The sequence below is a fragment of the Chinchilla lanigera genome, unplaced genomic scaffold (genome assembly GCF_000276665.1).
Source record: "Chinchilla lanigera isolate Chin_1 unplaced genomic scaffold, ChiLan1.0 scaffold00180, whole genome shotgun sequence".
In the NCBI taxonomy this organism is placed as follows: domain Eukaryota; kingdom Metazoa; phylum Chordata; class Mammalia; order Rodentia; family Chinchillidae; genus Chinchilla; species Chinchilla lanigera.
The window spans coordinates 166105-190198 of record NW_004955581.1 but is presented as its reverse complement, the minus strand read 5'-3'; the positions used below and the strand labels follow the sequence as shown (position 1 = coordinate 190198).

The following is a 24094-nucleotide window of genomic DNA, read 5'->3' as shown; positions in this document are numbered from 1 at the left end:
TACAGTGTGCTAATTGTGTTCTCACAACATGATGTCTGAGTAGAATGCTGGACGTGTATGGCTTTGTTCTGCAGCAGATACGATGTGGGTGCCCTAAAGTTCTGTTCTGATATTGTCTATCCAAAGGTAGCACAGGCCCTGCAGTGTGAGGCCCCAGTCCCATAAGACTGCCCTCTTCAGGTGCCAAGCGCAAGTCTCAGGTTACACCAGCACAGCTGTGCGGCTGTCCTCAGTTTGCCGGACAGCTCACCGTCAGTTTGTTGCAGAGGGTCCACTGAGGAATGGGAGGGATGCAGAGGTCATGAGTAGAGAGGCAGGGTGCACGGAGGCCCAAACCCTCCAAGTGCAATGGTGGGACACTCCACAGGTCTTGTTGGAGAGTCTGTTTACAGAGTTTTATCTTCAGCTGTTTCATGTCCCAGAGGCCAGACTTGGTCTTCCTGGTGACAGCTACATCCTGAAGCTGTCTAGGGCCTCTCCTGAGTTATCTCATTAGCATAAATCGGGTCCCTCAAGACATTTCTGTCTCAGGAATCTGAGGAACAAAGACCAAATCCGTGCTGCACCACACTCCACCACTGAACCAGTGACCCCACCTAGAAGGCCCCAGGGCACCCCAGCCAGCCTCCTTCTCGCCCTCTTGTGCAGAGGCAGCACTGTGCCTGGTTCGAGGCTTGCAGAATGTGGATGTCTTCGCAGGGGAGGTGGCCCTGTTCTCCTGTGAGGTGTCTCGTGCAGGGGGGCCACAGGCCCGCTGGTGGCTGGATGGCACCCTGCTACAGAACAGCCCCCAGAGCACCATTGCTGTATGCGATGGGACCATCCACTCGCTCACGCTCTCAGGCCTGGGGGTGGCCGACTCGGGCACCGTTACCTTCCGCACTGGGCCCTTGGTGTCCACAGCCAAGCTGTTGGTCAAAGGTATTAGCCAGCGGGGACCCCTCAGCTGGTGCTTCTGCCTCCGCTGTCCGCATGCTTCCTGCGGGCTCCTGGGGAGCGGGAGGGCCTGTGTGTGCCATTTGCCCAGGGCAAGTCCTGTCTCACTCCCAGCCCAGGGCAAAGTCCTGCCGGCTGCTGGTCCTATGCCCCTGCTGTGCAGGTTGGTGCACTGCTCTGTTTGCCCACCATCTTGCTGGTTGCAGCTCCCCAGCTGGAAGGCCAGGCCTGAGGAGTCCTTCCTGGGCTCTGGAAGGAGAGGCCCCCGCCCTGGCTCTGCTCACATCTGTCCCCACTATTGGCTCCCCTGGGGTCTCCGTGCCCATCTGAGTTAGAGCTGGTTGGGTAGGGAAGGCAAAGTTTGCCCTGGTGCTTCTGTAGAAAATGAAGGGTTGTCCAAGACCCCAAGGTCAAGGCTACATTGAGCAGAATTTCAGTCGCTAGGGTTGGGAGGGGTCCAGGGGGCTGACAAGATTGATGGAGGGGCTGAGGTGGTGAGCCAGAGCCTGTGGGCACAAGGAAGAGAGCTCGAGCAAGAGGTGCTTCCAGCAAGGCCCGATGGCACAGGCAGATGGCCGTCTGCACCTGGGGCTGTCTGTGCAGGGCTCTGGGTAGCCGCAGTGGGTCCCTGCCGCTAGCACAGACAGGCAGCCATCGTCATGCCATCACCTATCCACACTGCATGCTTGCCACTGCCAAAGCCGCTAACCTGGATGGCGCAGGGGAAGGGCTGCGCGGTGCTGTCTGGAGCGCTGACGGTGCCCGGCATGTTGGCCGACAGATCCCACGGTGGAGGTGGTCAGTGCCATGCAGGACCTGGTGGTGGAGGAGGGCAGCTCAGCTGAGCTCCTCTGCCAGTACTCACGGCCCGTGCAGGCCACGTGGAAGATGGACGAGCGGGAGGTGTGTGCAGATGGGCAGCGTGTCGTCATAGAGCAGGACTGGACCGTGGCCAGGCTCACCTTCAGGCCGGCCCTGCCCTGTGACAGCGGCATCTATTCTTGTGAGGCCGCAGGCACCCGCGTGGTGGCACTGCTGCAAGTGCAAGGTGAGGTGCCTGGCAGGCAGCTGCAGCTGGCAGGGCGTGGAGGGGCAGGTGGTGACAGCCAGCTCTCGAGGCAGGTGACGCGAGTGGGCAGGGACAGCCCTGGGAGTTGGCGCACCCGCCCCACTGGGCGCAAGCAGAGCTGGGTGGGGGTGCCCGCCACTGAGAGTGACTTCCATGGCAAGTGAGCAGCAAGGAGGGAGATGGCTGTGAACTGGGCTGGTGTCTGGCGTGAGTGGGCAAGGAGAGGCACCTCAGGCCTGAGTGCTGTTCGGGGTGCATCGGCCCTGGTGCACAGAGAGCCACCGAGGAGGGTGGGCTCAGCCTGGCGCTAGGATCGAGCTGGGTGGGCTGTGCTTCGTCTGTCTCTGGGGCGCCAGGGAGGTGGGGACATCCCAACAGGCCAGGCGCCCTGTGCCACGAGAGGTGCTCCCTGGGCGGCACCCTGCTTGGCTCCGTGTCCTTTGGGGGCCTCTTCCAGGGCCCCTGAGCTGCCGTCCTTCCCCGCAGCCAAGAACATGGTGGTCCGAGGCCTGGAGAATGTGGATGCGCTTGAGGGGGGTGAGGCACTGTTCGAATGCCAGCTGTTGCAGCCAGAGGTGGCGGCACACACGTGGCTACTGGATGACCAGCCGGTGCGGACATCAGAGAATGCTGAAGTGGTTTACTTCGAGGGCGGCCTGCGCCACCTGCTGCTGCTCAAGAACCTGCGGCCTCAGGATAGCTGCCAGGTCACCTTCCTGGCTGGGGATGTGGTCACCTCCGCCTTCCTCACCGTCAGAGGTGATGTGGGGCAGAAGGGTGGTGGGGGAGGGTGGCCTCTGAGACTCTGAGACTGGAGGAGGGAGCAGTGGGTGGGGCCGTGGTGGAGGCCCAGGTTACCTGCAGGGCAGGATCTCGAAGACCCTGTCCTCAGGGGCTCTGCCTGGCCTGGGGCATCATCAGACTCTGAAATTCCCTCTGGCTGGCTGGACCCAGGGCACCCAGGGCTGGGAGGGGGATGGGACATGGGGCTTGAGCCCGCTCCCAGCTCAGGCTCTTCGGGCTCTAGGCAGGGGCACTGTCCCAGACTGGGCAGCCAGCAGCCCTGCCCCCTGGAGGCTGCTTGAGAGAGTGGGGCCGTGTGAGCTGGGTTCCCACGCTCACCCCCACTCCACCCATAGGCTGGCGCCTGGAGGTCCTTGAGCCCCTGCGTGACGTGGTAGTGCAGGCCGGTGGACAGGCCCGGTTCTCCTGCACGGTCAGTGAGGCGGTGCCCGTGGGCGAAGCCACCTGGTACCTCAACGGGATGGCCGTGCTCTCAGACGACTCGGATTGGACAGTGACTTCCGACGGCAGCCACCATGCTCTGCTGCTGCACCGCGCCCGTCCGTGCCATGCTGGCGAGGTCACCTTTGCTGCTCGCGATGCAGTCGCCTCAGCATGGCTCTCTGTGCTGGGTGGGTCAGGGCGAGGCCTCAGGAAGGGGGCGCTGGGGCCTGCGTGGACCTACCTGGCACCACGGGAAGCTCCTCTTGCAGGTGTGGGGTCCTGAGCAGGGACGGGCAGGAGGAGTGAGGATTTTCCATCCAAGGTGCGCTGGGGCTCTTGGTGGCCCCATCCCAGTGGGCTTGGCCACGGTCTCACTGTGCTGTGTCCCTTGCTGTCCACACACACAGAGCTCAGGGCCGACCCGTGTCCATCCCTGGTGGCTGCTGAGGGCTGCAGGCCCTGTGGGTGCACTGACCTGCTCCTCTCCACAGGACTCCCGGACCCCCCGGAGGATGCTGAGGTTGTGGCACGCAGCAGCTATGCAGTGACACTGTCCTGGGCAGCCCCCATGAGCGACGGTGGTGGGGGTCTTCGTGGCTACCGGGTGGAGATGAAGGAGGGGTCCACGGGCCAGTGGCGGTTGTGCCATGAGCTGGTGCCAGGGCCTGAGTGTGTAGTGGATGGCTTGGCCCCTGGGGAAACCTACCGATTCCGTGTGGCAGCCGTGGGCCCGGCTGGTGCAGGGGAGCCCGTGCATCTGCCCCAGATGGTCCGGCTGGGTGAGTGGCCCATCTGCCCTGGCAGTGGGGTGGACCTGGGTGTGTGGTTTGACTCTACAGTGTGGCTTAGCTGATGGGCTTGTCCTCTCTTGTCTTTTGTCCACATACTGTCCCCACAGAGCCTGCTGAGCCTGGGCCTGCAGAGCCCAAGCCTCCTGTGCCCACGGCCCTGGAGACCCGGCAGGTGGCAGCTGGTGAGGACGTCTGTTTGGAGCTGGAGGTGGTGGCTGAGGCTGGGGAGGTCATGTGGCACAAGGGGACAGAGCGCATCCAGCCCAGCGGGCACTTTGAGGTCATCTCTCGTGGCCAGCGACAGATGCTGGTGATCAAGGACTTCAAGGCCGAAGACCAGGGCGAGTACCGCTGTGGCCCTGCGCAGGACCCAGACACCCCGGCGGCCACCTTCCAGGGTGTGTCCTGGGCTTGGGATGTGGGGAAGGACCGGGGGTCTGTGAGATACCCCGTGTGACATGGGGGAGACCCCGCCAGCTGTCTGTGTCTCCGTGGTGGCAGCCTGGGTGTCCCTGTCCTTTCCATCCTGCCCTCAATCCCTGCATGGCCTTCCAAGAGTGCTGGTGCTCCCCACACAGCAGCCCAGCTTGTGAGCCTGCCCTGGGTGCTGAGTCTGTCATTCCATCTACTCACCATGCCCCGCCTTGAGGCACTTGAGCTCTCTGAGCCCACTCCTTGCTCCTAGGCCCCCTTCCCTAGTCTGAGCGGCCCTCCCTCACCAAGTCTGTCCATACACTGGCTGTGGCATCTGTCTCCTCCCTGGGTGGTGGTGGACTAAGTCCTCTGTGCATCTCTGCCTTTCAGCAGCAGAGCGAGGGAGGGCTGACATAAGGCCTGCTGGACTTGATGGATCTGTCTCCTCTGATCACTATGTGCCCGTGCAGGAGACAGACAAGCTGGCTGGGAGTTCTGTGAGGGCTGGGATACAGAGCTTCCAAGACCCTGCAGAAGTACCTGCCAGGTGTAAGCAGGTGTCTGTGGAGGCCACAGCCCAGGGCCTGTGCTGGTCAGTAGCAAAGGTGGGTCTGGGTCATGTCCATCCTGGCCTAATGACTGGTCTCCCGCTTTCCTCAGTGGTGCTGAGCCCTGGCTCTGGGGATGAGGCCCCCATGCAGCCCAGCCTGCCTCCAGAAGCAGCCCAGGAGGGAGACCTGCACCTGCTCTGGGAAGCACTGGCCCGGAAGCGCCGCATGAGCCGTGAGCCCACACTGGACTCCATCAGCGAGCTGCCTGAAGAGGACAGTCGCGTGCAGCGCCTGCGGCAGGAGGCAGAGGAGGTGGCACCTGACCTCTCCGAGGACTACTCTACGGCAGACGAGCTGGCTCGCACTGGAGAGGCTGACCTCTCACACACCAGCTCAGATGATGAGTCGCGGGCAGGGACCCCTTCTCTGGTGACCTACCTCAAGAAGGCTGGCAAGCCTGGGGCCTCACCCCTGGCCAGTAAGGTGAGCCTATCCATGCAGCCATCTTCCTTTCTGCTGTCCATCAGTCCACCTGCCCCTCACCCATCCACTCTTCTGTCCACGGTCTGCCACTGTCTTTCATCTGTCCAGTTAGCCTGTCCATCCCTCTTCCTGCCATCCATCATCCACCCCCCCACCCATGATCTACTCACCTGTCCGTTGTCACGTTGTCCGTTTCCTCACCTGCCATCTGTCACCGCTGTGTCTACTGCCTGTTTTACCGCGTATGCATCAGTGTGTGTGTTGGCCTGTGCCCTACATCCACCTACTATGTCTCTACCCCTTCTGTCCCTGTTTTCTAGTTCATCTATGTATCTGTTCCTCTGTTTACCCACTCATTCATCTGTATGAGCATTCATCCACTCTGGCCCCCGCGCATCCACGCTTCCTCCTTCCCTTTCATCATTTTATCTTCGTCCATCTGTACATCTACTCACGCATCCCTTCATCCGTTTTCCACCACTCTCCATCTGCTCGCTCACCAGTCCATGTACCCGCACATTTTCCCTCTGCCCACTCAGTTGCCCCTCCACCTGCTGAGCCTCCCTCCATTCACCTGTCCATCTCTGTACTTCCGTCCACACATCCACTTATCCCCTCAACTGCTGTTGAAGCTCTGTGAAGAGCTGGGACTGGCTCCTCTTCCCCATAGCCATGCTAGGAGGGGCCAGGGGTGCCTGGTTTTCAGTGATGCTCGTGTGGCTGCCAGTGGGTGGAGACAGAACAGACTGCTGTGTCCTGACCCTGCGTGCCCGCCGTTTCCCTGCCCTACTGAGACGCTGCGTTCTGTGCCCCTAGATTGGGGCCCCAGCCACCCCCTCTGTGAAGCCCCAGAAACAGCAGGAGCAGCCCACCAGCGCGCACTCACCTCCGGGAGACTCAAGCGCTGAGGATCTCAGTGACCCCTCTCTGGATAAGGCAGCTGTGAAGATCCAGGCTGCCTTCAAGGGCTACAAGGTCCGTAAGGAGATGAAGCAGCAGGAAGGGCCTGTTTTCTCCCGCACCTTTGGGGACATGAAGGCGCAGGTGGGTGATGTCCTGCGGCTGGAGTGTGTGGTGGCTAGCAAGGCCGATGTGCAGGCCTGCTGGCTGAAGGATGGCGTGGAGCTGACAGACGGACGACACCACCACATCGACCAGCTGGGGGACGGCACCTGCTCTCTGCTGGTCACTGGCCTGGGGCACAAGGATGCTGGCCGCTACACGTGTCAGGTGAGCAGCAGGTTCGGCCAAGCGAGCCATAGCGCCTGTGTGGTGGTCAGCGGCACGGAGAGTGAGGCTGAGAGCTCCTCAGGGACTGAGCTGGACGAAGCCTTTCGCCGGGCTGCGCGGCGCCTGCACCGGCTCTTCCGCACCAAGGGCCCGGCCGAGGTCTCAGACGAGGAGCTCTTCCTCAGTGCGGACGAGGGCCCCGCAGAGCCCGAGGAGCCTGCTGACGATGGGCAGACTTATCATGAGGATGAGCACTTCATCTGCATCCGCTTCAAAGCACTCGAAGAGGCCCGCCGGGCTGCCACCTGCTTTCGGGACATGTTCGCCACCATGGGCGTCAAGGTGGACATCAGCCTCACAGAGCAGGGCCCCCGGGTGGTGGAAATGCGCATTGGCAAGGTGGGGCCTGTCCCTGCCATGCCGCTGGAGCCAGCGCCCGGCCTGCTGCCCTCTGATGCTGGTGAGTGGCCAGCAGCCTTGATGGTGCCAGGACTGAGGTGGGGAGGAGGGGAGGTTGGCAGTGCCTGGAAGTGGATGGCCGCTGCCGTCAGTCCGAGAGCACCGCCAGGCGGAAGCACTGTGCACTGGCTGTGGGGTGCTTCAGCCTCTCTGAGCCTCAGGTTCCTCTCTCTTGTGATGAGAAGGTGAACAATTTGCTTCCTGGAGGTTTGTTTCCCCTAACAATACTTTGGGGTATGGAGGGTTCCTTGTGGTCCACCCTGCCCACCACTCCCCAGTCAAGCATAACTGTCTCAGCATTCACTCACACACCTCTGGGACATTAGCAGGTTCTAAGTGATGACTCTAAGCTTCCTGATACCTGGAAGCGTCTCTTGGATTTTGAGCACTTCCACGCTTGAGTCGTCTCAGCTCACACAGCCGTCACCTGTCCAGCCGGTCCCACTCTTCCATCCCTCTTGCCTCTGGTAGTGGAAGCCTGGGGTCCAAGAGGGAGCTCTTGGGAAGGAGGAGGGAGAAGTCAGCAGGCAACCTCAGCCCCTTTAGCCTGCAGATGTGTCCGAGAGAACGCTGTGCGTCGTGTGCGTGTCTGGGTGAGGTGTTGGCCAGAGCGGCCGGGGTGATCACCCACCCAGGGTGACTCGGGTTTCCTTCTGCTGGCCACAGCCCCTGTGTTCCTGACGGAGCTACAGAACCAAGAGGTGCAGGATGGGTACCCCGTGAGCTTCGACTGCGTGGTGACAGGCCAGCCCCTGCCCAGTGTGCGCTGGTTCAAGGACGGGAAGTTGCTGGAGGAGGATGACCACTACATGATCAATGAGGACCAGCAGGGTGGCCATCAGCTCATCATCACCGCTGTGGTGCCCGCAGACATGGGGGTCTACCGCTGCCTCGCTGAGAACAGTATGGGCGTCTCCTCCACCAAGGCTGAGCTCCGCGTGGAGCGTGAGTGCTGCCCGGGCAGGTGGTCAGGGTGCAGGTGTTGGGCCGGGCACGGTCAGGGCCCCACCTCTCCAGTGGAGATTTCCCAGGAGCCGAGACCGAGCACTCTCTAGGGCTATGGGGGTAGGGGCCAGAGAGCTCACTTTTCATTACAGGTGTTTGGTAATTTGATTGCAGTATTCTTTGATGTATTATAATATCATGTTTCTCATCCTTGAAGTTCATGGAGCTTCTTGGAACTCTGAATTTATAGTTTTCCTTAAGTTTGCATTTTCTAGTTTTATTTTATTGTGATACTAGAGATTGAACCCGGAGCATGCTAACAAGTGCTCTACTACCTAGCACTGAGCCACACACCCAGCCTTCTTTTTTATCTTAAGGTAGGGTCTTACTTTGCAATCTGGGCTGGTCTGATTTCTCTCGCCTCAGCCTCTGAGTGCTGGGATTTCAGGCAAGCACCACCATGCCTACTTGTTCTTTAAGAGTGGAAACGCTGGTCTTGAGTCTTCACTTCAGGACCACACCCCTCCCAAAGGCCCCCTCATGACAAACCCGAGGGTTAATATTTTAAGGTCCGTCTGTGGAGGACACAAAGGCTCCGTCCGTCACAGTGGTGCATCCAGGCCCTCTTATGCACTTGGCCTGAGACCCAAGGTCTCAGCTGTCTCTCCAGCCCTCTTGGCCTGGTAGGATGGAGCAGGAAGGTTCCCCCACTGTCACTGCTCGACACTTAGGAGGCCTCTGGGATAGTGACAGTCTGATGAGAGGGGTTGGTGGTGAGCCGTGGACTGGGACCCGCCCCAGGACAACCACAGGTGGCTGTCCCCTCAGACACTGGGCTCAGGGGCTCCCATCCCAGCTGTATCCTCGGCCCCCTCCAGCTCTCCCTTCCTCCCCAGTGACCAGCACAGACTACGACACTGCGGCCGATGCCACGGAGACCTCGTCCTACTTTAGCGCCCAAGGATACCTGTCCAGGTGGGGCTGTGTGGGGACTGGGGACACCTGGCTGGGTGGCAGTCATGCAGACGGTGGGCCCGGTGACGGATGTCCAGGGCCTGTGGTGCCCAGCCGACAGGGTGTGGGCTGATCTGGCAGATCCTGGAGACTCCCGTCGGGCCTGGTGGCCTCTGTCCCTCTGCTCTAAGCCGCAGACTCCACCCATCTCTGACCTCTACCTGTGCGGCCCTCCTGGCTCTCTTCCCGGTCCACTCAGTGGCTGTCCCTGCGTTTGTCCTTCCACCAGCCGGGAGCAGGAGGGCACGGAGTCAGATGAGGGGCAGCTGCCTCAGGTGGTGGAGGAACTGAAGGACCTGCGGGTGGCCCCAGGCACGCGCCTGGCTAAGTTCCAGCTCAGGGTGAAAGGTGAGGACCAGGGCATGGGCTGCTAGCTGGGGGTGGGCAGTGGGCTCAGGTGGGTGTGGAGGACAAAAGGAGACAGTCACATGGTGGTTTCAGGGCTGTCTCCTCTGGAAGCCTGGTGCCCATGGGGAGGTGGCCCTGTGCTGACTGCTGCCCTCTGCACCCCAGGCTACCCGGCCCCCAGGCTGTACTGGTTTAAGGATGGCCAACCCCTGACCGCGTCTGCCCATATCCGCATGACCGACAAGAAGAGCTTGCACACCCTGGAGATTGTCATGGTCACCCGGGAGGATGCTGGCCAGTACTCAGCCTATATCAGCAATGCTGTGGGTGCTGCCTACTCATGCGCCCGACTGATGGTCAGAGGTGGGTGCCCCAGGGCCCAGGCAGAGCTGCAGCCCTCCGACAGCATCTCCCTTGGGCAGCATCACTGTGGCTGGAGTGGGCAGGTGTCTGGGAGAGGGGTAGGCCCCCCTGTGGAACCACACAGAGCAAGGACTTTGGCAAAGAAAGGTCTACATTTTCCCCTTGTCACTGGAAGTTAGTTCCAAGTGTGACCTAGGTCTGCCCTGCCTCACAGGTATGGCCCTCAGCTGCCACATGCACGATTGTCCACGAGATAGTTCCAGCTGAGGTCCCAGTCCCCAGTGGTGTGAGTGGGTGGCAGCTGCCTGTCCTGGCCTGCTGGCTGATGTCCCAGCAAGGGCTCCGGAGCCTCTGCCCATGGGCTGGGCCCGCCTTGGGTGCCCTGTGTCGGGCAGCATGGCTGGACCCCTCCAGTGCCTCCTGTGGCCAAGCGGGGGCAGTGCTGCCGACATCTGACTCCTGCATCTTCCAGGTCCCGAGGAGCCTGAGGAGAAACTGGCTTCAGGTAAGTGGCCCTCATAGGCAGGCTTAGATGCTGTCCTGGGCCTGGGCTGGAAGAGGGGCCCAGGGTGCAGGCCACAGGCATGGGGGGGGTGGTTCTTGAGGTGCTCACTAGTGAGTGACTTACACCTTTCAGATGTGCATGAGCAGCTGGTGCCACCCCGGATCCTTGAGAAATTCACCCCCAAGAAGGTGAAGCAGGGCTCCAGCATCACGTTTTCTGTGAAGGTAGAAGGTAGGCGATTCTTGGGGTGGTGCCCCTCTGCCTCCCCCCAGAGGGTCGGGGATAGCACCCCATAGAGACCTTGGTCCCTACAGGCCTGGCATCAGGCACTGGACCTGTCTTCTAGAGGAGGGAGTTTGGGCCCACCTTGGGATCTGGGCTATCTCTGGGGTCAGGTGGGTCCTGCCCCGGATGGTGCTATGTCCCTGGGAGGCCAGCCCCTGGGCCACTCCCATGGGGTACCCGCTTCCCTCCCAGGACACCCGGTCCCTGCTGTGCACTGGCTCCGAGAAGAGATGGAGAGGGGTGTGCTGTGGATTAGCCCCAACACACCGGGCTATACAGTGGCCAGCTCAGGGCAGCAGCACAGCCTGGTCCTGCTGGATGTGGGCCCACAGCATCAAGGCACCTACACCTGCATTGCGTCCAGTGCTGCCGGCCAGGCCCTGTGCTCTGCCAGCCTGCACGTCTCCGGCCGTGAGTTGGGTGGGTGGTGGGGTAAGGGTGGCTTCAGCACCACTGGGGTGTGGTCTTTCTCCCTGTTGGTCTGGGACCCATCCAGGCCTCAGAAACAGATCAGCCTGCAGCACAGCAGGTTTGGGGTACACCTCAGCTCCCCAGTCCATCCCCAGCTCTTGTTGCAGCAGGGTGGCCACAGGTGGGGGCAGGGCAGGGTGGCCCAGGCTTGGGTCAGGGGCCTTGCCTGAAGGTCTGCTCTTCTGACAGTGCCCCGGAAGGAGGAGCCAGAGAAGGCCAAGGCAGCCCTCATCTCCTCTTTCTTGCAGGGGTGAGTGCAGGCTGCAGAGCCTAGGACGAGGACAGGAGCGCCCTTTCCCAAGCACGGGTTCTGTGCCTCAGTTTCCACACTGTAATGGGAGGGCTTCTGGGGCTCGCTGGCGTAGAGACCACACAGTTGCATCCTAGCCTGTTGCCCCAAGCATTCTCTTTGGGCCGTGATGCAGCCCAGTCTCTCAGGATGCCCCTTCCCCACAGGACTGCTCAGGCCATCTGCGCACAGGTGTCGGAGTCTGTGGGTGTCGCCAGCCAGGCTGGGCAGAGGAAAGGTACGCGGTGGGTGAGCACGCAAGCCCTGTGCTGGAGGGGGTGTCTGGAGCCTCTTGGACTGGCTAGCTGTGGGCTTTGGGCCGGGGCCCACCTTCTCAGGGATGTGTTCAAGCCTTGGTTGGGGTCAGAGCTGTTTCTGACCCCTGTGCGCCTGGGCTAGGTCAGGTCCCGCAGTCTTGTGGACACCTGGGCACCAGGTCCAAGGGGTGGACCTGATGGTGGGTTTGACCCTCTCCCAGCTCTGTCCTCCGATCCCTTGCCCTCCACCCTGCACCCACTGTCTCTTGATGGTACCTGCTGTCCCTGGTCACCCACTGTCCCTCTGTCCAGCCCTGCTTCCTCCTGCCCTCCTCCCTGTTGGCGACAGCTCAGCTCAGATGCCCACGCGCCAGTGTGGCTTTGGTCCTGTGCAGCTGAGCGTCACTCCTGTATGCCAACCACCCGCCCCTGCTCACCGTTGGCCCCCAGCTGAGGCTGGCCTGCAAGTGCTTGGGTAATTGTGTGTTCCCTAAGGGGAGGCCCTGGTGGCTGAGGAAGCACGCGGCCACCTGTCCCTTGCTGAGGTGGGCACAGAGGAGTTCCTGCAGAAACTTACCTCCCAGATCACTGAGATGGTATCTGCCAAGATCACGCAGGGTAAGACCAGCGTCTGCAGCATGGGGACTGTGGACCCTTGTTTCCATCCTGGCCCCTGGAGTCTGAGTGGACAGGAGGCAATTGGGGACAGCTTTTCTAGGGCATCATGACTCTGGTTCCTGTTTCCCCCAGCCAAGCTGCAGGTGCCTGGAGGTGACAGTGATGAGGAGTCCAGGACGCCATCTGCGTCACCCCGGCACGGCCGGTCACGGCCTTCGTCCAGTGTGCAGGAGTCCTCCTCAGAGTCGGAGGATGGGGACTCCCGCGGTGAGGTGAGTGAGCAAGCCTGAGGAGGGGCTGGGAGGAACTGGCCCTCCTGAGCAGTGGGGGCTGAGCTGGGTCCTCACATGCCAGGGTCCTGCAGATTGGCTTCCTGGCAGAACCTCCGTTCACACACTTGGGCAGGTCTTGTGCCTGCAGCATCGTTAGGTCTCTGGGTGGCTGGTGACATGTGGACGTACGAAGTGTGGTGGCCTCTGCTGGGCCCCTAGTCCTGGTGTCCATTGTGGGTGGCAGCCCTGAGGTCGCCATCACCTGGGCCCCAAAGTCTGGGAATGGCAGGCCTGGAGTTCCCTTCCCTGAGATCCTTGAGGGCAGCTGGGGCCTTGGTGGCCTGTGTCCCTCTTCTGCCCTGCTCAGCGTATTGCCCTCCCTGTCAGATCTTTGACATCTATGTGGTCACTGCCAACTACCTCCCCCTGGGGGCTGAGCAGGATGCCATCGCACTTCGGGAGGGGCAGTATGTGGAGGTGCTGGACGCGGCCCACCCGCTGCGCTGGCTCGTGCGCACCAAGCCCACCAAGTCCAGCCCATCTCGGCAGGGCTGGGTGTCGCCCGCCTACCTGGACAAGAGGCTCAAGGTACGAGTGCCAGGCAAGGCGGTGGGTGGTCATTGCCCATGTCTTCATGTGGGGCTGCAGCTGATCTCTGCCTGCCCCTCACAGCTGTCACCAGAGTGGGGTCCCCCCGAGGCCCCTGAGTTCCCCGGGGAGGCCATGTCTGAAGACGAGTACAAGTCGAAACTCAGGTGAGTGTGCAGAGCAAGGGCAGACCTGGCTCCATAGCTGGACTATCCTGGTTCTGGGCTGGGGGTTCCACATGCTTCTTTCTGGGGGCTGCGTGTGCTGGGGTCACTCCCGGGGTAGGTACAGATCGAGGACAGAGGGTGGCCCACTGCCTTGGCCCCATGACCTCCTGCTGGTGGGGATGCCGTGTGGAGGAGGGGGTGCCTCTGTACCCTTCCCCCTGCTTGGATAGGCAGCGGCAGCTGCAGCTGCAGTGGCAGGAGGCCCTGCCCCCCTGAGTAGCACAAGGAGCTGAGGCCCCAGGGAAGCTGATGCGGGCACAGCCACGTAGCCCGAGTCCCCTCACGGGTGGCTTCCCCACAGTACTGTCATCCGGGAGCTGCTCAGCTCGGAGCAGGAGTTTGTGGGTGAGTTGCACTTCCTCCAGAGCCATCATATGCAGCACCTGGAATGCTGTCCCCACGTGCCCACGGCCGTGGCCAGCCAGAAGGAGGTCATCTTCCGCAACGTACGGGACATCGGCCGCTTCCACAGCAGGTGGGCCTGCAGGCTGGGGGCCAGGCAGAGCTGGGCGGGGCTTGCTGCCTGACCCAGTTTACTCTCAGGTTGTGTGCTCACCGGCTGCCACACAGGAAGACCTGCCACACAACCTCACATACATGTACACACGCACACATTGGCATCTGTGAACACACGCACCCCTCACCCACCATGTGCACACCCTTACATGCATGTCTGTGTGCCTAGGACACACATGTGTACATGTGCACAGTATACATGTGCACACACATGCCTTGCATCCACACCCATGCACAAGCCTCCACATACCTGCACTCTTGCACATTCATGCAAGGCATGCAGGTATGCAGTGCACATCCATGTGCACATACACGTATATCCTCTGTACAGACATTGCGATGCGCAAGTAAGCACACATGAACGTAACACACTGTGTTGGCATAGACATGCTGCAGCATACGCATGCATGTGTGCACACATGGGCACGTAGTACATGTGTGCACGTGTGTGGGAACCTTGCACACACATGTGTTCTTTGTGGCAGCTTCCTGAAGGAGCTGCAGCGCTGCGACACGGATGATGATGTGGCCATGTGCTTCATCAAGAACCAGGAGGCCTTTGAGAAGTACTTGCAGTTTCTGGTGGGCCGTGTGCAGGCTGAGGCTGTGGTTGTCAGCACTCCGGTGCAGGAGTTCTACAAGGTGCCCTGTCTGCTGCTCCCTGAGCCCAGTGTCCTGGTCCTGACAGGGTGGGAGCTGTGTCACCCTGGCCATCCTGAGGCTCGGAGTGACCCAGCCAAGGGCGCGAGTGTTCCCATCTGACCACCCCATTCCCTGCAGAAGTATGTGGAGGAAACGCTGCCCGCCAGGGACCCCTCGCAGCCCCCGCCGCTCCCACTGCAGCACTACCTGGAGCAGCCAGTGGAGCGTGTGCAGCGCTACCAGGCTGTGCTGAAGGTGGGGCCTGGGAGCCAGCTGTGTGGGCCTGGAGAGTGGGCTGGGTCTCCTCCAGACCTGACTCCGCCCCTCGGCCCTCAGGAGCTGATTCGAAACAAGGCCCGCAACCGGCAGAACTGTGCGCTACTGGAGCAGGCCTACGCCGTGGTGTCCGCCCTGCCACAGCGAGCAGAGAACAAACTGCATGTGTCTCTTATGGAGAACTACCCTGGTACCCTGGAGGCCCTCGGGGAGCCCATTCGCCAGGTGTGCCACAGCCGTGGGGGGCGGGCTCGAGCTGGGCACCTGGGGGCTGGGTGTGCAGACTGACCAACTACCTGCTGCTCAGGGCCACTTCATCGTGTGGGAAGGAGCGCCGGGAGCCCGGATGCCCTGGAAGGGCCACAACCGCCACGTCTTCCTCTTCCGCCACCACCTGGTGATCTGCAAGCCCCGGCGGGACTCGCGCACCGACACCTTCAGCTACGTGTTCCGCACCATGATGAAGGTCTGCAGCTGTGGGCTGGGGCCCTGTGGGGTGGGTGTCTATACTCGGCTTCCCAAGCTCTCATCCTGCTGACACCTGCACCTACCCACAGCTGAGCAACATCGACCTGAACGACCAGGTGGAGGGGGACGACCGTGCCTTCGAGGTGTGGCACGAGCGGGAGGACTCTGTGCGCAAGTACCTGCTGCAGGCGCGGACAGCTGTCATCAAGAGCTCCTGGGTGAAGGAGATCTGCGGCATCCAGCAGCGCCTGGCTCTGCCTGTGTGGAGTGAGTGTTATGGGGGTCGAGCTGGGCTTGGGGTGCTTGGGCAGCCAAGCCTCGGCCCTTCGCCATGGCTAGGAGAGTTTCCTAGAAGGTCTGCGCTGGGAGGGGGCCCTTGGTGGTCGTGGTGTCCCAGGAGCTCTGAACACGTTTGGCTGGACCTGACCCACATGGGCTGACTCTCCAGGCACGGGGGCATGTGGACCTCAGCTTGGGGCATTCCTGGACCCCTGTCAGGTGGGAGGGGTCTACAGCTGGGTCTCCTGCCTGGCCAGCATGGCATCTCCTCCTACACAGCTCCTCCCATGTCCCATACCACCCCTACCTTGGCTGGGTTGGGACATTGGATGGTAGCCACACCTGCAGATTTGGGGCAGCTGGCAGGGGGAGGGGTAGCCTACCAGGGTGGACCTGAAAGGACCACATACCTCGCCTCCCTCACGGAGTGATCAGCACCCCTGTGTCCATGCAGGTGCCCCGGAGTTTGAAGAGGAGCTGGCTGACTGCACGGCTGAGCTGGGAGAGACAGTGAAGCTGGCCTGCCGCGTGACGGGCACCCCAAAGCCGGTGGTCAGCTGGTACAAAGGTGCAGCCTGGGGCCAGGGTCCCTAGCCTCCTTGCCTAGGTGTTGGCCTGCAACAGGCAGAGCCACCTGGGAAGAGGTGGCTGCAAAGGCCCAGGCTGGGTGTGGGGTCAGCAGGGCTGGGCCATGAGGGACCTGGATGGGCCAGGCCTGGCCAGCAGCTAGCTGTTTGGGAACAGGTGATGTGCAGAGAAGCTTGTGACGTGACGTTACAGGGGGAGCAGACAGGGAGAGCAACAGCCAGGACGGCCTCCAGCACTGTGTCCGAGAGCACCAGTGAGCAGCGAGCCACTGTGACGCTGAGGCAGGGTGATTTCATACTTACGCGGGGGGTGCCGGCAGTGTTGCTTCCCCTCTCTCTGGAAGGGCTCATGTACCTCGCAGTCAGGGTTACTGTAGCAGAGGACCTGGATGAAGGCCACCATGCAGGGCCAAGGTGTCACCCCGTGAGCCTTCAGTTCACCTTGTGTGGTGGAGTTGCCTGGTGGCACCGTTCCGTGGCACTGTGGCAGCACATGCGGTGTCGCCAGCCAGGGGAGCCCCCCGAGCCTTAGACAGGGTCCAGAGGGCTTGGCACTGAAGCCCTGTGGTGTCCTGGCCAGCAGAGGGACAGCTACGGATGGCTTCAGTTGCCTGTCACTGTGGCTGTGATGAAGGAGAGGCTGAGGACACGGAGAAGAGCGGGGATCTCACCACCTGGGCCCAGGGGCTGCCCTGTGTCCTGGGTGCATTTGGAAGGTGCTCCACACACAGGGCTGCCCTGGAGGGTTGGGGAGTTCAGGTCCAGGAGGAAACACAGGGACTGGCCTGCTGTGGTTGCTCCACTGACAGAGGTGGGAGGACCCAGGGGAGCAGACAGCAGGGCTGGGCAAGGGGACAGTGCGGGGATGGGGTGCCACAGGGTTCCCGATGCAGCCGTGTGACCTGGCCTGAGACGAGGCAGTGTAGCCAAGGTGGATGTGGGATGAGGGACTGGAGGGCTGAGGACCAGAGTTCCAGGCTGAGGGGTGAGTGGAGGGAGGGGAGCTGTGAGGAGAGGCAGCCAGGGGGGTGAGACCAGGGCACCCCGAGCAGCTGGCCAGGGACAGAACTGTGCAACCTGCAGGGCTGCATGTGCACACTTTCGAGGGCATGCTGTAGTACACACGTGTGCAAACACTGCATATACCCACACAGACATGCTTTATCTGTGTATATGCTGCATGCACCACACATGTGATGTGATCATTATATGCACACACAGAGAACATACATATATACAAAGTGTGTGCTGGATACACATAGTACACACCAGTGCCTATGCATACATACAAAAGACAGGTTCATACATAAATTCACACCGAACACATCAAACACTGCAGACACAGACACATCACACACATATACACATCACACACAATGCTGTGTACATATAAACACTGCAGGCATACACAGGGACACCACACACGTACAGATGCTGTGCACTCAAACACTGCAGGCACACAGGGATGTCATACATGTGTACACAGAGGTGTGATACATACATAAACACTGTAGACACAGGCACACCACATGTGCACACAGAGGCTGTGCACACACAAGCACTGCAGGCACACAGGGACACCACACACATACACAGAGGCTGTGCGCACGGATATAAACACTACAAGCACACACAGGGATGTCATACACATGTACACAGAGGGGCTGTACACAAACACTGCAGACACACATAGGTACACCACACACACACACACACATACACACACAGGCTGTGCACACAGACGCATACATGCCTGTGGTCCCTGTCTGCCAGCTGAGCAGTTGTATGGCCAGGCAGTGTTCCCTGGCTTTTGTTCAGGACAGCAAGACTTCATTTGTGAGGTGTCAGCCTTACCCAGGGTTTCAGGGGCAGCTGCTTCGCCTGTCAGGGGCAGCGTTATCTGGTGGGCCAGGGCCAGCATTTCTGATGTGTTAGCTGTGGCACTCCTTGATGCATCTCTAACATGCAGTGGGAAGGAGAAAAACCAGCAGAGACCACCAGGCTTGGGTAAAGGCAACATGCCCTGAAATTCATTGTGGCTGGGTGCAGGCAGAGAGTGCGATAGACTGCTGTGAACAAACCCTTCTATAGGAATGGAGAGAAGGCAGGGGACATTAGGTGGGGAGATCCCAATAAGCATCTGTGGTCAAAATTTTCTGGCAGTCTTGGCATCTCAGTGGGCAGAATCCTTGAAGTCTCCCATGTAGATTCTCAGGTGTCTCCAGGCATCCCCAGATGTCTCAGGAGCTGCAAAATTCCTTGCCCTCTTATCTCCTTTCCTGTGCTTGCCATGCAGGGAACTGGGCTAAGTTCCTTGCTGAGAGCTGAGTTTCCTGCAGAGAGTAGTGCTTCTGCGGGCAAGCAGGCTGGGGGCTGAGGGAGGCAGGTCCGATTGGAACCTTACAGTGCAGCGTTGCCTGATCTGTCGGGGGCAGTGCCACCTGCCCTGCCTGCTTGGACACTCTGCACCCACAGGGAGGGTGTCCGCTGGGTGCACTGTGCCCTGGTCGTGAGAGACCCACCTCAGCGCTTCCGGCTGGGGGGTCAGTGCCCACTTGAGTTGGCAGCAGGAACACATCCTGAGCTTGTCTTCTGATGGGCCTTGTTTTAGGTAACACTGATTAGCACACCCGAGCCCCAGCTGTGGCTGGCGGCCTCAGCATGAGCGACCTGCTGGTGTCTGGGGCCACACGATTGATGCGTAGGATGTCCTTCAACACCAGCCAGTCCTTTGCCCCACCCCAAGGTGCACATCACTGTGTGGAACAGAGGCAGGCACAGCACCTGGGTCCCCTCCCGGAGGACCCAGAGCCTGACTGGTGCGTACAGTGTGGCTCCCTGGCTGCTCCCTGGAGATCACAGGCCGTGAGATGGCCTCTGGCTCTGCCATGAGCAGGGACCCGACCACAGGGGTAGGGTGGCATGGTGTAGTGGCCGGTGTTCACCACTGAACTTCTGCTTCCGTGGTGATGGGTGGCCGAAGTCTGTCCCGCTGGTGGGCTCTGCAGACCCTGGCTGTGTGGAGCCAGCTGTCGTGTGAGCTGTGGCGCAGAGCAGAGCACTCAGTAGGGAAAGCAGCTGCATGTTCAGTGCAGTGAGGTCGTCGTTTCCACCAAGGCGGGCTGGGCCCTTTCCTCCTGCTGTCTCAGTGTCTGCAAGGATTGGCCCCCAGGGAGAGACCCAAGGCCTTACTGGGCGGGTGTCTGGTGTCCCCTACAGCCGCTGCACCGAGAGCTGCCATCAGAGTGGGTGTCTGGTGGTCTCCCCTGGCCAGAGACTCTGGTGGCAGCATGGTCACTCTCAGAAATGCAGAGCTGTCTTAGTCGTTCTCTGTCGCTCTGCAAAACACTTGGCTCTGGCTCTTCATAAAGTAAGATGTTCCCTGGGCTCACCGTCTGGAGCTGAGATCCAAAGGTAGGGTGCAGTCTGGCCAGGCCCCTTCACTGCTGTGAGAGAGGCGGGTCCCAGGCACAGAGCCTGGTTACTGCGACTTTGCCTGCATGGGCAGCGGCCCCCAGTCCTGGTGCTGCACCTGCTGGTGGAGCCAGGGTGATGCTCCTGACTCGCTGCCCAGAGGACAGCATGGTCCACAGAGTGTCGGAGGGCCGTGAAGGTCAGAACGCAAAGCTCTGAGTGCAGGATGACCACAGTCCTTCCGGTGCCCAGTGTACCCAGGAGGGCCTGCGGGGCTGCTGGTCAGTGTAGTGGCTCCATCATGGCTGCTGTGTCCATGCTGTGGGGCAGCAGCTGCAGGGAGTTGGTGATAATCCACTGCCACACGCGGCCTGTGAGTGCAGACCCCTCCTCACCGCTACTGCCTCGGGATCTGCTGGCCTAGACCTGCCCTTCTCGCCCTATCAACCCGCTGGGAAGGGATAGGGAGCGGGCTGGACATGGTCATGCTCTTTCCTGAGCCCTCTCCACGGGCGAGTCCCAACGGACGGGGACGTTCCTCTAGCATGTGTGTGGCTCAAGACTGAGACACCTGGGACATCCCAGTCCAAGAGCAGAGGCCACAGCGCCCTGGGGCCTCCCATGCAGGTGGGCAGATGGGAACTGCGCATCTGTGTCCTGAGAGAGGTTCTCACTACAGGTTCCTGGAACGATAGGCCTCAGGCCCTAGGTGCGGGGAGGGGAGGCCACAGACAGAGCTGTTGGAATGTGTGGACACACAGGTCTGTGCGTGTGGATATTGCAAGGCAGGGTTCTCTGGAGGGCGACGTCTCCTCCCCAGGAAGGAGGTTGGCCTCGGGCAGACATGTTTGGGCAGTGTTGCACAGGTGATTGTTGTGACATTTTCAGTCATCACTTCTCTTTTATTGGAAGACAATTCATTGCCTTTATTCATTATTTTCAGACCTTTTAAATCTTCCCCTGTGTCTTACACTAAGGGTAATTTAAAGGACTGGGCTCTGCTGTGTGCACACTGCCTGGACAGCATTAGCCTTGGGGTGTCCCCCAGGGTTTTGCCCCAGAGAGCGTCTCCTTGGGTAACTTTGACTCGGTGGTGGAGGGAGTGAGTCGCAAGGGCTTTTCCAGATGGCACAGGCTTTGGAGGCTGGGTGCTGGGTCTGGGCTACTCCTGGGGGTTGGGTTTGGTGGCATTCCTTGAGGGCCCTGACTGCCATGTCCAGCTGTAGGGGCTGCACAGGTGAGAGGACAGGAGGATGCTGGGTGGTGACTGGGGTGGGCAAGAATTGTATGAGCTGGGCTTGGCCGGCACCAAGGAGGTCCTGAGGAGTCGCAGAGCTCTGGGAAGGGGTGACCAAGAGTCTGGCTTCCCGTGGGTGCCCTTGTAGGCACAGGTTCCCCACCCGCCCCCTCTGGCTGGCGTCTGTGCTGGACAGGGACAGGGACAGGTCTGGCTATGCTCTTGTGGAGATGCAGAGAGAAGAGGAGTGACAGGAAATCGGGACAGGTGGCAGTGACAGACCAGATGTGGACCCAGACGTAGGAGACCTGGGCCAGACCCTCCTCCATCACCATGACAGCACGGTGCCCTGCTTTCCAGACGGGAAGCCGGTGGAGGTGGACCCTCACCACATCCTCATTGAAGACCCAGATGGCTCGTGCGCCCTCATCCTGGACACCCTCACAGGCGTGGACTCCGGCCAGTACATGTGCTTTGCAGCCAGTGCCGCCGGCAGTGCTAGCACCCTGGGGAAGATCCTGGTGCAAGGTGGGCAGGCACCTGTGCTGTGGGGGCTGTGGGCCTGGCATCTGGCATGGCAGAGCTCACGGGGGCCAAGCTGGCACTTCGTGGGGCACCATGGCCTCAGTGTGGTGCCCACTCCTCCCCACTCTCTCCTGTTTCTCTTTGCTTGCCTGGGTCTCTGTCTCCCTCTGACCTCCCACTCCCTCTCCCCACAGTCCCACCGCGGTTTGTGAGCAAGGTTCGAGCCGGGCCCTTTGTGGAGGGCGAGGACGCCCAGGTCACCTGCACCATTGAGGGTGCCCCTTACCCTCAGATCAGGTGCGCTGGGCAGTCTGGCCGAGTCAGAGCTGGGTCGGCACAGCTGCCAGACCCCGAGCAGTGGGCTGGGGGTACAGCCGGGCTGGGCTGTGAGGTGGGTGCCGGGAATGCGACTTGGCCGTGAGAAGGACACTGTGGGGTGTCCTTGCCTCACGGCCACCGGGGGTTCCAGGTGGTACAGGGACGGGGCCCCACTGAGCCTAGGCGGCAAGTACGGGATGCTGAGCGAGCCCCGCAGTGGGATGCTGGCGCTGGTGATCCGGGCGGCCGGCCACAAGGACCTGGGGCACTATGAGTGCGAGGTGAGGAGGCGAGGGGGCACATCTTACTGGGGGGCGCAGCCGTTGAGGTCACCCTTTCCCAGACTGTTCTTGGCTGTCCCCAGCCTGCAGCCAGCCTCCCAGCTCCCGCAGCTGCAGGGCCTCTGCTTCTTGGTCTCCCTTGGCATCGTCTCTGGATGCAGTACCTGGTCCCTGTTTTCTGTGTCCACAGGCCCAGGGCTAGGGCTCCTCGTGGGGACCCCACATAGCCAGGCACCACTATGGTGCTCTGGGAGCCCCAGTGCTGGCCATGACAGCTCCCATGGGACCTACTCAGCGGCCAGTGTCCTCCGTGTGGCTTCTGCTTTGGCTGGGAACCCTGCGCCATGGATGTACTGGGAAGCCAGGGACTTTTGCATAGTTTGATGCATTTGCTGCTGGCCATGTACAGTGCTTAAGTTTACACTGAAGTCCATTAAAATTAAACCCAGTCCAAGATCCATGCTCCTTGGGGAGTGCCCATCACTGCAGGGGGCCCTGTCCCCTATCAGAGCACAGCCAAGGTGGGGACTGTACAGATGCTGGTGTGGCCCTGAGGTGGCCTGGCTCCATAGGAAGCAGGGTCCCAGGGCACCTCTGCTGTCATTTTGCAGCTGGTGAACCGGCTGGGCACAGCCCGAGGGGGCGCGGAGCTGAGCGTGCAGAGTCCTGTGCTCCGGGCCCAGGACCAGCACAGGGAGCCGCTCTTGGCTGCCATGGAAGGTAGGTCTTGTCACGCGCCTGTCACCTTGGCGCTCCCAGGCTGCACCTCAGGCTGATACCCTGTAGGCCTGGGCAGGATTCAGGGGTCCTGAATGTTACCTCTCATGCTTAGGCTGCACTTCTGGAGGCTGGGTTGGGGTCCCCGGAGAAAGGGCCGTGGCTGGAGACGAGGGGGCTGCTGCTAGCGCCCATGGGGCTGGCAGGTAAAGCTGAGGGCTGGGAGACAGCACAGTGCCGGATACTTGGGCTTGGTCAGGCAGCAGGAATGGTGTGTCTTGGTGCAAGAGGGTCCACATGGGTGCACGCAGGGTCCTTGCCTCGCCTAGGGCCACTCCTGAGGTTCTGAGAGTGGACCGGTTACAGAGGAGCCTCATGAAGGACAGAGGTGAAAGGGGTCACAGCGTGCCATTCTTCTCCAGGGTCCCATCTGGCTCAGCTGTGCACAGGCAGCCAGTGTGTGGTGGAGGGCAGTGGGCATCTGTGCTGGGATGCCTACTTGGAGCTGCTCCCTAAGGGGGCCGCCTGGGTTGGTGGCAGGCCTTCCGATTCTGGGGACATGCAAGCAGAGGCAGAGCGAGCTCTGGTGGAGCTGCACCCTCCTTATCCACCAGCCCTGACCTGTGGGTGTTCATGGGACCAGTCTCCCCCAGTGCCGGACATCAGGGGCTCTGTGTTCTGCAGCCATCGTGGAGACTGTGTGTTTCAGGGCAGAGGTCCTGCTCCTTGTCCCCCATACAGCCAGGACTCTGGCTACACCCCTGTCACTCTGAATCCCTCTGTGTGGCCTGTGTCTGTTGGGCCATGGCATTTGTCAGCCTATGACAGTACCCGCAGCACCAGGCACGCGTGCTTCAGGGCCACTGGCTTCTGTGCACCCCTTCTCAGCCGGGAAGCACCCTCTGTGTGTGCTCCTGGGTGTCATGGTGGGGTCTTTCTGCATGTGGAGGAGGGTGGCAATGTAGAGAGAGGCCTGGGGCCACTGGGGCCAGATGCGTCACGAACACCTTGGCAAGGCCGGGGGCTGGCACTGGAGACCTGGTGTGGAGCCCAGACCCCGCTTTCTAACTCCTGTCTGTGGCTTTACCTCACCTGGCTCTGCAGCCCAGTGGGCACAGCCCCTCGCTTGTGCATCTGCCTGGCTGGGAGCCCCGCTTCACGCAGCTGCTCCTTCCGTCATCAAAAATACTTACTGCCCAGTGCTGGCATTCAGGGCCACAAGCACAAGTGCCAGGTCTTCAGCAGCCCACAGTGCCTAAGCTGCCACTCCAGGAGCAGCAGGACCTGCAGGGACTGTAAAGGAGAAGTCCTTGTGTTCCCACTCCTACGTCCCTTCCCCTCCGTCCAGATCCAGAGCTTGCAGCTGGGCCCTGGGTCACCCCCTAGGGGCTCCCCTTTCTCCAGAGAGCAGCCTGTGCAAACATGCACATTCAGACACGTAGACACGTGGGCACATCACACACACACGAACAAGCACAGACATCCAGGCACA

The 24094-nt window shown here is 61.0% G+C and overlaps 2 protein-coding genes across 2 annotated transcripts in view; both read left to right on the top strand.

The window, feature by feature from the left end:
- Positions 1–24094, top strand: part of Obscn (obscurin, cytoskeletal calmodulin and titin-interacting RhoGEF) — a gene marked incomplete at both ends in the record, with an annotated part of 116492 nt that overhangs the window by 74864 nt on the left and 17534 nt on the right. The window contains 32 exon segments of the mRNA XM_013509734.1: positions 649–921; positions 1718–1984; positions 2492–2764; positions 3145–3420; positions 3724–4011; positions 4131–4421; positions 5098–5471; positions 6288–7161; positions 7827–8105; positions 9002–9080; positions 9349–9467; positions 9633–9830; positions 10303–10335; positions 10468–10566; positions 10813–11031; positions 11281–11341; positions 11548–11618; positions 12133–12255; positions 12388–12527; positions 12915–13115; positions 13200–13282; positions 13644–13817; positions 14344–14500; positions 14639–14755; positions 14837–15001; positions 15084–15242; positions 15334–15511; positions 15978–16091; positions 21122–21289; positions 21481–21583; positions 21756–21885; positions 22497–22605. Coding sequence (XP_013365188.1) covers positions 649–921; positions 1718–1984; positions 2492–2764; positions 3145–3420; positions 3724–4011; positions 4131–4421; positions 5098–5471; positions 6288–7161; positions 7827–8105; positions 9002–9080; positions 9349–9467; positions 9633–9830; positions 10303–10335; positions 10468–10566; positions 10813–11031; positions 11281–11341; positions 11548–11618; positions 12133–12255; positions 12388–12527; positions 12915–13115; positions 13200–13282; positions 13644–13817; positions 14344–14500; positions 14639–14755; positions 14837–15001; positions 15084–15242; positions 15334–15511; positions 15978–16091; positions 21122–21289; positions 21481–21583; positions 21756–21885; positions 22497–22605 — 6195 coding nt within the window.
- The window catches only part of LOC106147553, a 3229-nt gene continuing 1747 nt past the window's right edge, over positions 22613–24094 (top strand). Inside the window, exon 1 of the mRNA XM_013509741.1 lies at positions 22613–24089. Within this exon, the coding sequence (XP_013365195.1) occupies positions 23162–24089 (928 nt within the window). The 5' untranslated portion in view covers positions 22613–23161. The remainder of the gene's footprint in view (positions 24090–24094) is intronic.